The 14,023-nt window shown below is 28.9% G+C and overlaps 2 protein-coding genes across 6 annotated transcripts; one reads left to right on the top strand and one right to left on the bottom strand.

Annotated features, from left to right (window-relative positions):
- The first annotated feature begins 3,543 nt into the window (after window positions 1-3,543).
- LOC126919646 (mitochondrial coenzyme A transporter SLC25A42) lies at window positions 3,544-11,481 on the top strand. 5 transcript variants are annotated; one of them, XM_050729127.1, is made up of 6 exons: window positions 3,544-3,816; window positions 8,328-8,529; window positions 8,847-9,175; window positions 9,386-9,651; window positions 9,904-10,090; window positions 10,348-11,481. In XM_050729127.1, exons 2-6 carry the CDS (start codon window positions 8,446-8,448, stop codon window positions 10,496-10,498), a joined length of 1,017 nt encoding a protein of 338 aa, XP_050585084.1. In that variant the 5' UTR covers window positions 3,544-3,816; window positions 8,328-8,445; the 3' UTR covers window positions 10,499-11,481. The 5 variants fall into 5 exon arrangements, with proteins under 5 accessions (XP_050585084.1, XP_050585081.1, XP_050585082.1 ...); XM_050729124.1 differs by having other exon boundaries at window positions 8,325-8,529; XM_050729125.1 differs by lacking the exon at window positions 3,544-3,816 and adding an exon at window positions 6,451-6,581 and having other exon boundaries at window positions 8,325-8,529.
- Window positions 10,892-13,899, bottom strand: LOC126919647 (mitotic checkpoint protein BUB3). Its single transcript, XM_050729128.1, has 5 exons — window positions 13,730-13,899; window positions 13,447-13,642; window positions 13,038-13,107; window positions 12,651-12,961; window positions 10,892-12,536 (listed from the first exon to the last, which is right to left on the bottom strand). Exons 2-5 carry the CDS (start codon window positions 13,639-13,641, stop codon window positions 12,132-12,134), a joined length of 981 nt encoding a protein of 326 aa, XP_050585085.1. The 5' UTR covers window position 13,642; window positions 13,730-13,899; the 3' UTR covers window positions 10,892-12,131.
- Window positions 13,900-14,023: the final 124 nt, after the last annotated feature.

The raw sequence follows: 14,023 nt of genomic DNA, 5'->3' as shown, positions 1-14,023 counted from the left end.
TTCTGACCCCTGACCACACACATATACAACAGAGCTACGTAGCGCACGTGTACGTTTTAACCAAACGCGTCCGCCAAAATCGAATTCAGACGAGAAATCAATGATTTAACGATCAATTTTTATGAAAGACGAAACGCTCAAAGCGTATTATACAGGGTGTCCGAAGAGGTTGGGACAAAGCATACGCTACGTATCGTTGGGGCCGAGTAAAGGGAAATAAAAAGTTGATAGAAGCTCGTGTCCGAAAATGCTTAATGAAAGGCTTATAAGCGTTCAAAGATTTGCGGGAAAGTTCGACTTACGACTCGCTCTTACGCAGAATCGCAGCAGATAAACACAGGTGTATTTACTGCTATCCTGTTAACTGCGGAGTTTGGTTTCGAAGATACCTTACAGGGTGCGCAGGTAAACTCAAGCAACGACGAGTATACACGTCGACCGTGGTGTAAATATGCTCCTATTATAAACTTAACGAAAAAAAGGTAAAACAAAACGAGAAAGAATTGCGTTTTTACTCGATATAATATTAACAATTCCGTTGTTGAGGAAAGGTGTTGTTATTAAAAACTTATAAATTGTCAGAAAATAATAAAGTAAAGTACACAAAACAATTTGGATATAAGATTGGATGAACATGTTTTTATCTACTTGACCTCGTTAATAAGTTTTGTTAATATACCCTGTATATGTGGATAGAAAAATTCTTCATTAAATGATAGAATCTTGAAAGAATTCCGTATAAACGAATAGAATTCATATTTTGCGATGGTTGCACGTATGTAGCTAACTTTGTATTATTTTAATAGAATAAATAGATCGTTATCGCCTTGTGAAGAGTTTATAATTATCTTTTTATATGATACGATCGTAAATCTCGTGTATCACAAAAATACGAAATATCACTTAATCGTTCCTCGCGTAACGATTACTGCAAAGTTTCCAAACACTGACAATCTTGGACAATCCTCGAGTAAATATTGTCAGACTTTAACTCGTTAAGAAATTCAGTATCTATGTGTCTCTAGATGTTCAAAAATAGATGATAAAAACCCGTGATACGATAGACGTAAAGATGAATATCAGGACGCGTGGAAAATATCGTTGCACGATAATTAACCAACCACGTAATAATATTACAAATCGCAAGTTGTAGCTTATAAATTTTATATATTTATAAGCTTGTATATTTTACAAATAGAGCGACGACGTAGCTTGTAATTTTCGAAAACAGAAACAATTAAATTAACTGTTAATTACAGGTCGTCTGGTGCCCAAAATTATGAGATTATGAAAAACGAAGGTTTGTAATCTACAACGTGCAACGTTAATGTTATGAGTAAATAATTGTGCAAGAGAAGACTGGTAGTTTATTTCTCAAGTTATCTGTTATATGCGCAATGCGTTAATATCGTTTTGTTGCACGTTATGTGTCATTATAATCTGTGAATTTTACGTCATTCCTCTAGACAATTTCGCTGGAAGTGAACATTTTAATTTCTGATAAAAATAATCAATTCTTCCGTCGTCATAAAAAGTACCGTATCTGTCTGTTATTTGAGAATCCTCGTAAAATAAAATTTAATAACGTCGACTCACTAGAACAATTTGTTACAACCGTTCTCATTCGTAACAAGCGGATCGCAATCCAAAATCTTATTTACGTATCTCCTCGGCTGTCTATAAACTTGTGGTATCGCGATAATTATCTATCTCCATATATTTCATAGAGTCATTCGCTGCATAAGAATAAATTAAGCGAATTAAATCGGAGACATTTTTAAAAACGATTTCATCTCTTTCAAAATTCGCCTAAATATCATTGCCTTAAAGAAAAGAAAAAAACTCCTCAAAACTGAGCCAGATACAAACTCCCGCTTGATTATTGAATTATCTAAATTCCCACATTAAAAAATGATCAATTAAATTTCATGTTCGATCTTGCAAAGCCCCAGAGCCGGCGCTGAAGCATCCACAGCCGAGATTCCTCGAAGAACGGTGGAACGTTTATTCGTTTAGATTTTCGTACGATGAACGGTCGATATCTGTCCGGTGTTCGATTTAAATTTTCAATCAGCCGATGAACATTCCACGTGCAGAAGACGAAGTCCACCGTGAGTCAACTGGCCCGAGGAGCCGATAAGATTCATGCATAAAAACGGATCTGGTTTACGAGAATGCTCGTCGTCTAGAACACGATTATTAAAACGTGCCGCCAGCTCGTAGAGCCCAATAAAGGAAACGCAGTTCCCGGCCTTCTCGGAACCTTAAATTAAAACCGCTCTCGTTGTTTTGCGATCGGAAAAGGATCCCCGATCGGTGCCGAGGACTTGAGAGCGTTCCGGTGTCGTTCGCAATCGGGGGCATAAAGTGTCCGCATAAAGCAAAGTCCAGCGTAGACACCGAACCACCAGGTAAGGATACGCTCGAAAAGGTGCCCCACGTCCTCTGACCATTCGGGGAAATCCATCGTTCGAGAAAAATCGGATTTTTCGAAACGCGAACCAATGTTCTTGCCCTGCGAACTAGGACGGAAATAATGAATGTGAGATGAGGTGGTAGAGGACTCGGCCAGAGAAAAATTTAATACGAGAAAGAAAACCATGTAACGAGTATGTGGAAGCGTGGAAAATTTTCCTAGGCTTTTATTACACTTCTTATATAACAAGGAAGATATCGAGAAATTTATTGTGAAACTATATTCAAACTATCGATGACGTCATGTGGAAAGATTTATCGTTGTTTCATAAAGTACAAATGTTTTTATTGTATGTATTTATTATCTTATTGCGGTAGACAGAATCGTAATGGACAGAGTACAGAGTAACGTAAAGTTATAGGAAGCACGAAGAATTGGGGCGAAATTTTATGGAACTGAGCCTATAGATCTGAAGAAAGTGGTTAGAAAAAAGATTTAACGTTGACGAAAGATGTATAGGCGAGGAGTGATGGAAACAAAAGCGATTGTAAAACTATCAGTGGTATGTTACAAGACTTTTATCATTGTTTCGTTAATCACGGATGTTTTCGTTGCAGCAAAGATAAGAATATTATCGTAATGTAAAAATATAAAGCTTGATATAAAAGTTCATGGAAAGTACATATAAGAAATTGAAGAGAAATTTTTTCTGGAGCTAAGTGCATTAGATAAGAACGGTGATTATTCAAATTGCAAGAGTTAAAAGTGTTTCCTTTTTTTTTTTTTTTCACGAATTTGATAGACTTGCTAAAATTAGATTTAGATTCAATCGCTACTCATCTTGCTGTACGTAAAACAAATGTAATTAATAAAGGGTATTACTATATTAAGACAGAAGTAGAACTTCTATTACGTTAAATTTACAGACGTATTAATGGTAAACAAATATTTCTTAAAATCTCTTCGTCTCAGTGTTTCATTTTTCTTAATAAAACTTCTGTAAATTTTCCATAGTTATGGAACTAATCTTGCTACGCTCCGAACGTTTGTGTAATGCCTGTTTCCATTACCTTTAACTCTACGCGTGTTCTCATTGGAAATCAATCGTTAGTGGTTGCTACGGGTTTGTACGACTTTAAATGGCTGATCCAACTTCTATAATGCAATTTCAATGTTGGTAGTCGACTACAGAACACTATAAATGCCTATCTCTGGCAAGTCAGCTAACTGATAACATATCTAACGCTTTACAATCGCGTTTTCTTGAGTATTTATTACCAGTACCAATGAAAACACAAAAACATCGTCGAGATTAACCATCGTTCAGAAACCAGAAGGCTAACGAGTTTAAATCTTCGTTAAATTGTGACAACAATGGATGATTTGTTTCGAATCGTGTTGTAAGTATCTCTTTATAATATTGAGAAATCTTTTAATTATAGGTAATTTCGATATTTGTCAACGTTATTGTAAATTATCAAATGTTGCGTGTATCGTATCCAAAAGAATGAGGTTAGAGTTTAAACTAATTTAGAGAGAGAGTTACTAAACTGATCATTTAATATAATTTTTATCGACAAAGAATGTGATGAATTTCCCCGTTAGATGATAAATTCAATAGTTCTGTATTAATTTACGAAATTCGAGTATTAGAATTTCTTTCAAAATTTGATTTCCAAGCAAGGATGAAAAACATAGTGGCCGCTCCTGTCCACAAGGAGAAAACATTATCAGGTAGACAGACGGCGTGCGGCCCTGCAGGGTTTTAATTCGAATAAATCCAAGTTGACGAGGAGGCGGCCTTTTAAAATTCCAATGATAACAGACCGGATCTTTGAAGCTCGTCAACGACGTAACATCTACCGTGCTATCTTTCTCTATTCTCTATTTTCTAACCTATTCCTCTACGCGAAACATTGATCTTACTTAAATACGACAGAATACCGAAATTTTCGGAACAACAAAAAACTGAATCATTAGTATACAAATTAATTCCTTCTCACTCCGTTTTGAATTATTTTACACATTTTTTGAAAATAATTTTTAAATTTTCTTTAATAAATATCTTGATATTTTGAAGTCTTTAATGTAATTTATTATTCCTTTTCATATTTTGGAGCAGTTTATTTCAATGTAAAATTATATTTTGTCCTTGCTTTATTTTTCAATACTTAAAATTGACTAATTCAATGAATTTAATTCAAAAGTAATTAATTCAAAATTAATCTAATTCGTCATAATTTAGTTATTATTAAAACTTGAAAAGCTTAGGTCATCAGGATCATTGACACTAGCTAACATATAAATGGTCTTTGACTACATAATTGACCGGAAATCGGAAATTACATCGAAAATAATAATTCCTTCTTATCTTATTTTAGAAATAACCATTCATTTACGAAATATTTAATTCTTTTAAGCTAATCCATTGTCAGAGTCACATTGTATTACGAAGAATTTTATCATTTCATACTATTATAGAAAATTATTATTTATATTCTTCTTTTTAAAAACTATTGTTGTTTACACATGTTACTTTATAACTAATAATACGAAAGTTCCAGTAAGAAGTAATATCATTTGAAACTGACACTACATTCATAATATAATGTGTAAAATATTTTTATATAATCTGTAACATCTATTTAATATTAAAGGACAAATAATTTAGAAATACATTTGATATATTTTACTTTCTTTTAATATTTAAATGATCTATTGCTTGTAATATTAATAATAAAATAAGCTATATATTAATACAAACATTATCTAAAATTTATTATATAAATAACATTTGATTCTGCGTATTTAAAAGAGGAAGACGTTAGTACGTTAGTAATAATAATAATAGTGTAAGATCAAGGGGAAACAAATGTATAAACGCACAGATAAACGAAATAACTCACCAATACCCATGTAGTGTCGAATAAACGGTGGAAGATTTCCTGTTGAAAGAAAATACATTGCTTTCTGCACAAATAAACTTTTCAAGATATTAAAATAATTCACAAATAAACAATTATTTATCCTAACCGATAAACTCCCGCTGAAACTTTATACGACATGGCGCTAATACGATGATATTTGGAACTAAAGTATATAAATCAAAATAAAGTTAGTATTCACGTCGTAGTATTATATTAACGTAAATGTCCAAAATTTAAATTTCGAACTTAATATAAAAATGTTTATAATAAACTTAATTTTCTCTGATATTACGTTTTCGTAATAAAAGTAATATTCCTTGATTATGCATATGTTTAAACTTTTAAAAAATGATTAGGGTAGACATTATTATGTTTGTTATTTTATAGAAATATAGATAATATAAATAATATAAATTATAGATAATTTTATAGAAATAAATTATTTCATTTTGATAACATTTAATAACTTTATTATAAATTCGAAAAATAGATATCAATAGAGAGTGCAGACATTACCTCTTTAAAATGCTTAGAGGTCGCTAACGTACGTATAAAGAAAATGCATATAACAGGTTTCTACTTGTGCAACGTTGTTTTCTCTCTATACCTTTATATTCAATGTTCTTTCAAATTAAACTTTTCAACTAAAGAGTGTATAAGACACTTCAAACTTTGCAATTAGATATTTAAAATTGATGATTTTTCCAATGTAAATTATGTAATTACGTTTATAATATAAATCTAAATTTAACATTTGATATTACTTTTATTGTTGACATTAAAATTTATTTAACGAGACAAAACTTTTCAAAAATAATGATATAAATGAGATAGTTAACATACTTTGATATATTAGTGACAAATATTGACAATTGTACATACATAAACATATGTTTTTACGCACGCAGCTATATTAAATGTAGTCGCAATTTATACACATGTAAACCTTCATTATCTAAATCTAGTTTTACATACTTTGTGATAAACTTAATAATTCTGCAAGACTAACAAGAAAATATGTATGTATACATATATGTATTCGAGTGTGTAAATACTTTAAATGATAAGAATTTAAATTTCTGAATACATATTCACATTGTTTTATAGCGCCATCTATAAAGCTGAACCGAATATACCGAAAGGTCACATCGTCACACGTAAAAATATTGTTCCATTCTTAATCAGAGGACTCTATAAGACTTGTGCATATGTGAATACAATATGTTAGTGTGCATTACGTACGTATGTATTTAATAAAGGCGATATTATGATGTATCTACAGTTTGGTATCAGTTGCGCGTATAAAACCATTGGAGTAGTATTTACTTCAAACTTTTGTAATATTTATTTAATAATGTGAAGTACTTTAATCAATGTTGAATGTTCCGTTCGCGTTCATTATTTTTTCAAGAAACAGAATCTTTGACAAATCACTCGACTGTTTTTTTACACAACTGAAAAAAGTAACGTATAACAGTTTTATTGTTTATATTCTTACTTTATTACATATAAGTTTGTCAGATAGTATTTATTTTATACTTTGCATATTTATAAAGTAACATAATATTGATTAGAGTGGGAAATGCCTTTAAAGGAATTCAAATTCGTTTAAAGGTACAGATGTAGAACTTAAAAATAACACGTTACCTCACCCATTACTCGCATGTAATTATTTAAAAAGACAAATGCAATAAATTTAATTAATTACATGTTTACCCTATCATGTCAATTCATCTGTGCAATTAAAAGTCACAATATCGTATTTTCGCACGTATATTATATATTACGTTATAATAGTTGTACAGTAGAATCACTTTTCGTAATCAACTATGACGGTATTCAAATAGTTTATTTAATAATTTAGTAATAATACACATTACGTAAGTTCATTGGTTATTTGATGTATGTATAGGTAATAAATTATAGTTAGGTAAAATAAGTATCATTAATCATAGGTACGATCATTAGAGTGGAAAAAATTTAATCCGTAATACAAGATAATTAAATATTTGCTACAATGAAATATTTAATTGACAAATTGTTCAAATATGAAAATTAATGAATAAAAAGATAAGAATTGTAATGATAATAAAAATTATACTCTTCTATTGAATTATATATAAATATTTGTTTAAACAATACAGAAAAATATAAAGTAGTTTCCAAATATCATAAATTGTATTTACTATTTTGATAAAACTTAAAAAATATTGTGTGTGATTAAGTAATAAATATATATTTAAGATTAATTTGCAAAGATTTGTATATCAAATTGCATTTTATGTAATACAATATATTAATTGCTGAAACTAAAAAAATATTAACTTTTTTATATTAAATTTTATATTAAATTTTTTGTATATATTGCTTTTAATATCATGAATATAAATCATATAATATCATGAATGTAAAGATTGACCTCTATATAAAAATAACAAAATATTTGTATTATTCACTTTGAAAAATAATAAATTTATTTACGAAAAACAGTTTCAGTAGATACACCAGTTACGTAAGCTTTAAAAGATAGCACAAGGCTTTCAATTATTGAGTCTTTGTACATTCAACAAAAGGATAAATATATGAATAGAATATAATCAACTTATAAAGTACCTAACCACGTTGAATTACAAATATTAAATATACAATACATGCATTGTATATCTATATTTATATTCTCAATCTCTTGTACACATATAGATGTACATTTAACTTTCGTTTAGGTATTTAAAATATGACTATATGACTATTACAGATAATAAAATTAATTTTAATGTGTTATATTATCAATAGTAAAATATAATTACAATATAGTTACAATATCAAAATAGTTAATTAATGCAATTAAGTTTCTTTTGATAAAAATAACAAAAGTAAATCTTGTATTCAATATATATTCATAGGTCACATTTTTTATTTCTTTACTTTAAATATTTGTACACAATTATATAATTTTTATAAAAGACTCTGTCTTTTTACAGAAGATTCTACAGAAATACTCCTTAATAAAGCAATTTAAGTAAAATCATCCACATTATAAGGGAATGTATTTAAGAAATTTGTTCTATCAAGTATAGCCAAACAGTTATTGAAGGAATATAAATGTCTGTTTTGTCAAACTCAACAAAGCAAGTGTTACAAAGTCCATCACCCCTTTCAATGGAAAAACAAGATGTACATACAACAGTAAGTAATAAAATAATTTGTTGAGTATTTATGTAAAGATTATACATACATGCATAGATTTTTATATTAGATGTAAAATAAAATACTTATCTGAATTTTTATTTGGTTTATTATATTGAAATCAGTTCAAAATTATAAAATATAAAATTTGTTGTATATTGCATATAAAATTTCAACTAAGATCCAATGAATATATTAAATTATATTCCAATTCAATTATATTTTACAAATTTGCATTTCATTGCATATCTGATTTCAGTCAGTGGAAAATCTGATATTCAGCTATATCATACACAACATTAAATTGTGTATTTCAGAAGAAACAAGAAAAAAAGGTTGGGAGCGATGGTATATCAAATACACAAAGAGTATGGACAAGCTTGGTATCAGGTGCTATTGCAGGAGCATTAGCAAAGACGACAATAGCACCTCTAGATCGTACGAAAATAAACTTCCAAATCTCAAATCAACCATTTTCGGCAAAAGCAGCGGTCAGATTTTTAATAAATACTCTTAAAACAGAAGGTTTATTAAGTTTGTGGCGTGGGAATAGTGCAACTATGGTTAGAATAGTTCCATATTCTGCTGTTCAATTCACAGCCCATGAGCAATGGAAAAGGATTCTGGGAATAAATGGGTTGGAAAGGTAAAAACTAGAAAAATTATAACTAAATTAAAACAACATAAATATATGTATAGAATAAAATATAACCACATAGTGCTTAATGTCATATTTTTAAGTATAATTAATTTTTTAAACTAATCTACAAATTTTTTGCAAATTTTACAACTATGCTAAATTTTATTAGTAATATATTTGCAATGACATATACAAAAACTTTTTTGTTCTTTATAGAGAAAAACCTGGACTAAACTTTCTTGCTGGTTCATTAGCGGGTATAACATCACAAGGCACAACTTACCCCCTGGATTTGATGAGAGCAAGAATGGCTGTGACACAAAAGGCTGAATATAAAACATTGCGACAAATCTTTGTACGCATTTACGTGGAAGAAGGAATATTGGCCTATTACCGTGGCTTTACTGCAACGTTACTTGGTGTCATTCCTTATGCTGGTTGCAGTTTCTTCACCTATGATCTACTCAGGAACTTATTAAATGGTAAGTCAATTCTTTTACAGGCTTATTCTACGTCGTGACAGTGCTTACACGCAGAAAAAAAATCGTGATTTATACGAACGAGAGTGGCTCGTGTATGATCGTAAAGCAGGGTACCCGTGGGGCACATCGGGGCTGTTTCCCGATATTGGGACAGTACTTACTTTAATAGCGACGCTTGTCGAGACAAGTCCGATGGCGGTGTTTTTCAAGTACGTGCTTCATGTTCGATGATGGCTACGTGTCGATGAACAGTGCACACGGTGGCTATTCCTGGCTTCTCGACATCACTGATTTGCGGCGCCATTGCCGGAATGGTTGCTCAGACTAGCAGCTACCCTTTGGACATCGTACGGAGAAGAATGCAGACCTCAGCAATCCATGGCCCGATGAACAGCCAGCATTATCACACAATTACCTCAACTGTCACAAAAATTTACAAGTGAGTTTAAGATTGTTGCTCTTACATAATTTTTAGTTTTGCCTAAAAATTACTAACATCAAATTGAATTCTAATATAATTTCATAAGAATTACAATTACAAGTGTGATATTCGAGTTATTTAAAATATAGAATATACAGTTTACAAATATAGTAAACTGATATCTGTATAAAGTAATAAAAATTGTTGCATAAATAAGTAAATTTGATTGCATTGTAAACAAAAATGTTTTATATATGATCTTTTATCATTTTCAGAGAAGAAGGTATAATGGCCTTCTATAAAGGATTAAGCATGAATTGGGTGAAAGGCCCAATTGCTGTAGGAATTAGTTTTGCAACACATGATTCAATCCGTGATGCATTAAGAAAACTCATAATTTCTCAAAATACTTCATCAAAAACATAAAAAGCAACAAAAGTAGCTAATTATATATTAACATAGGGCATCTAATTAGAAAAACAAGTAAATATATTTTTATCTGTTAAACAGCTCCTTGAAATACAGAATTTGTGGTAGACTTGCGCTCAAACTTTGTTATAATATTCTATTGTTAATAACAGTTATGTACTAATAGAGTTTGTACAGAAATCTGTCAAATATCTTGTGTACACATATATATTTATGATCATGTAAAAGAATTGTAAAATATATCAGAGAACATATTCAAAAAACAGAAGATGCTAGTACAAATTGTTAATGTAGATATTGTTAACTGAAGTGTTATAAAAATTGTTAAACTACTAAAAATGCATGTCTCATATAGGTATATACCACAAATCACTAAAAAATGAAATCATATATTATACAAGTATTAACATTTAGTTTATTTGCAATATGAGTATTATATCTGCATGACATAAATAGCGTCAATGCAATTGCCCTAACAAGTTTGTTCTTTTATCTTAATAAAAGGAATAAATGTATCTTTTCCCAATTTCAACAATTATATAAATAACTTTAAGAAATACAATAAACATCTACATTTTTTCGCATTAAACTACAGATATGTGTAATACGTACAATCGTTAATGTAATAGTAAATGAATGATAACTCTATTAACTAAATAGTAATACATACTAAATTTTTGTATAGTATTACAGCATTCTATTAACATCAACTGAGTTCTGACAATAATTCCGTAAATATAATGTGCAATATATACGTATGTGTATTAATAAATAGCACAATTATTTATAAAGGAGCAAATTAATAGAAGAATTATTTATACCTCATGTCTCTTTTATAAAATGATTTATAATTATTTTGTATGTTTATATTGCTCCAACTTATTTTAATACTATGTACATCTAACTTGAAGTGTTGTATACTATAAAACATTGTTGTTTGATTTAATCTTAATGGCTTAATAAAATCAGTTTAAGAACTACGTTTTTCTTTAAGTAGATTTTTCATTACATTGTTTAACATAATGCATTAATTAATACTTTTGTAATAGATATATCAGATACTATAATATATAATATTTCATTTTTATTAAAATATATTATAATTTGAATAAAATGCTTTACTCAAACACTTAATAAACGAACTACATGAGTTATATTTTAAGTATTAAATATGCAATCATTTAAAAATAAAATAATAAAATGCATACTATTCTTCTAGTACTATTAGTAATAATTATCAATAATCAGAAGGAAGAGAATAATATAATAGATGATGAAATGAACAATAAAATTTACAAATATTTAATATGTAAAATAGTGTTGAATAAGTCTATTATTATCTTAAATAAACAAAATAATGTTTACAACAAAATATTTTATTAAGATTTGACTAGTCTCGTAATTCTGAACAGATATTACCTCGTTTGTAGATTTTGCTTCTAATTATCAGTCAATTGTTTAAGATATAAAAATGTAAAATAGAACACTGTTATTATATATATTACAAATGGTTATTAATTTCTGTGAAAAAGCTTTAATACCCAGTTTTTACTGCTTTAATAAAGCAGAATATAATTAAAAAATTTTTAATCTATTTTTCCTGTAAAAAACTTTGTACAATAACACGATATTATTTCGGTTTAGTTTCTTGGTCATTCACATATCTTATATAAATTTCTCTCTCATCATTTCCACCTGGTGGAATTTCAGCTTCATTCAAATATGATACTCCTATGGCAAGTACAGAACCATCATGGCTAAAACTAAGTGCAGCAACACCAGCATTATATCTGTGAAACTGACATAAACGTTTTTTGTTAAAACCATCCCAAATATTCACATAACCATCTGAACCACCAGTTGCAAATGTATTATAAGTTGAATGAAAACTAATAGCATTCACTGGATATATGTGTTCCACATTGTTTTCCTTTATCCTATGACATTTAAAAGCATATTTCTTTTTCTGTGCTTCTGGTGTTGTATCAAGGTATTCAACAGCAACACGGCCCTCTATGCTACTAAGAACATATCCCTAAAAGTTATTAAGAATTAGATATATATAAAATCTAATATTAATATTAAATTAAATCAAAACAGTATTTATACAATCTTTAAATTTATTTATTTTTTTAAATATCAAACCTACCTGTTCATTAGGAAAACCTTTAATGCAACGTGTCTGATACTTTAAACTGCTTTCACGTCTTTGAAACATACCAGCCATATTTCTCAGATCCCAAATACAAACTTTGCGTTTAGCTGTACCTACTACAAATTTATCTCCACATACAGACAAGGCAAGAACGACATCAGGTTGTAAATAACTACCTACACAAGTGGGTGTTCTGGGATCCCAAAGTTTCACTGCTGCATCCCACCCACCAGTTAATATTGCATTTACTGCAGCACAATATTCAATTTTCCTAATTGGTTTATCATGTGTTCCCATAACTGATTCTATAAGGGAATTTTTATTATGATTTTTCTACATTATATTAAACATGAATAAAGATAGAAATATAAGTGTTAGTACCAGTATTACTATTGATATCATACATCTTTAATGTATTTCCTAAACCACCACTATAAGCATGAACAGCATCCTGTTAAAGAAACATTCTTTATTGTGCTAGTTTTAAAAATAAATATTTTTATAATAATTGAGAAATATTCAATGTGAGATATAATAATGCATGATATATTTAAATATGTAGAATTTTTTTCTTTTATTCCTGCATACATTTTTCTTATCATATAAATACTTTCAATTTGTTGTGTATCTTTGTATTTTAAATATTATATTTTATCCAATCCTCCTTTTTGCTTCAAATATACAAATGTAACATATCGTTAGATATTACTATAATACTTTCCAACTTGTTTATCTTATGAATATATAAAAATTTATAAAACACAAGGATATTTGATAAATTTGTAATTACCTGAAATGCAACATCTAAAACTGGCAAATCATGATTATATTTTAATCTCATAGTATTTGCATGAATGTCATACAATCGCACTGTACTGTCCCAAGAGGAAACAAGAAGGAATTGTGTTGAATTAGGTCCAAATTCCACTGCTGAGATCGCATCAGTTGGCGGAGATTTTATTTTAAACTCTGTCCGAGATTCCATTCTTAAAAGAAAAAGAAATTTATTAAAAATATATATACTAAATAATGTAAACTAAACATAACCTGCAAACAATAAACCATTCAATTACATTTTAGAAAACTATTATTACTCTTAATAATCGATTTATAATATACTTATTTTCAATATCAATATAAATTTTTATATTTTTAACTATTGGTTAAACACTAGTAAAAAACTTATTTAAATGGAACCTAAATATCAGAAACGAAAATACAGACATTCACTTCCATACATAACATAAAAGAGAACACTAATATACGTTGCTGAACTTAATTATGAATAGAAATGTATACAAGAAAAATTCGAAAATATAATTCTGTTTAATTGTGCTATTTAAGAATGTATTACATAAAAGCAACTA

The sequence above is a fragment of the Bombus affinis genome, chromosome 8, assembly GCF_024516045.1.
Source record: "Bombus affinis isolate iyBomAffi1 chromosome 8, iyBomAffi1.2, whole genome shotgun sequence".
NCBI classification, from domain to species: domain Eukaryota; kingdom Metazoa; phylum Arthropoda; class Insecta; order Hymenoptera; family Apidae; genus Bombus; species Bombus affinis.
This window is presented reverse-complemented; position numbering and strand designations above follow the sequence as displayed.

Excerpts from the sequence above, each read along its gene's own strand:
- LOC126919646 (XM_050729127.1), top strand. The coding sequence starts at position 8,446 with ATGTCTGTTTTGTCAAACTCAACAAAGCAAGTGTTACAAAGTCCATCA. Across the intron at positions 9,176-9,385 it reads GGAATAAATGGGTTGGAAAG|AGAAAAACCTGGACTAAACT; the intron begins GTAAAAACTAGA and ends TGTTCTTTATAG. Across the intron at positions 10,091-10,347 it reads ACTGTCACAAAAATTTACAA|AGAAGAAGGTATAATGGCCT; the intron begins GTGAGTTTAAGA and ends TATCATTTTCAG.
- LOC126919647 (XM_050729128.1), bottom strand. The coding sequence starts at position 13,641 with ATGGAATCTCGGACAGAGTTTAAAATAAAATCTCCGCCAACTGATGCG. Across the intron at positions 13,108-13,446 it reads TTTTAGATGTTGCATTTCAG|GATGCTGTTCATGCTTATAG; the intron begins GTAATTACAAAT and ends TTTCTTTAACAG. Across the intron at positions 12,962-13,037 it reads TGATATCAATAGTAATACTG|AATCAGTTATGGGAACACAT; the intron begins GTACTAACACTT and ends ATTCCCTTATAG.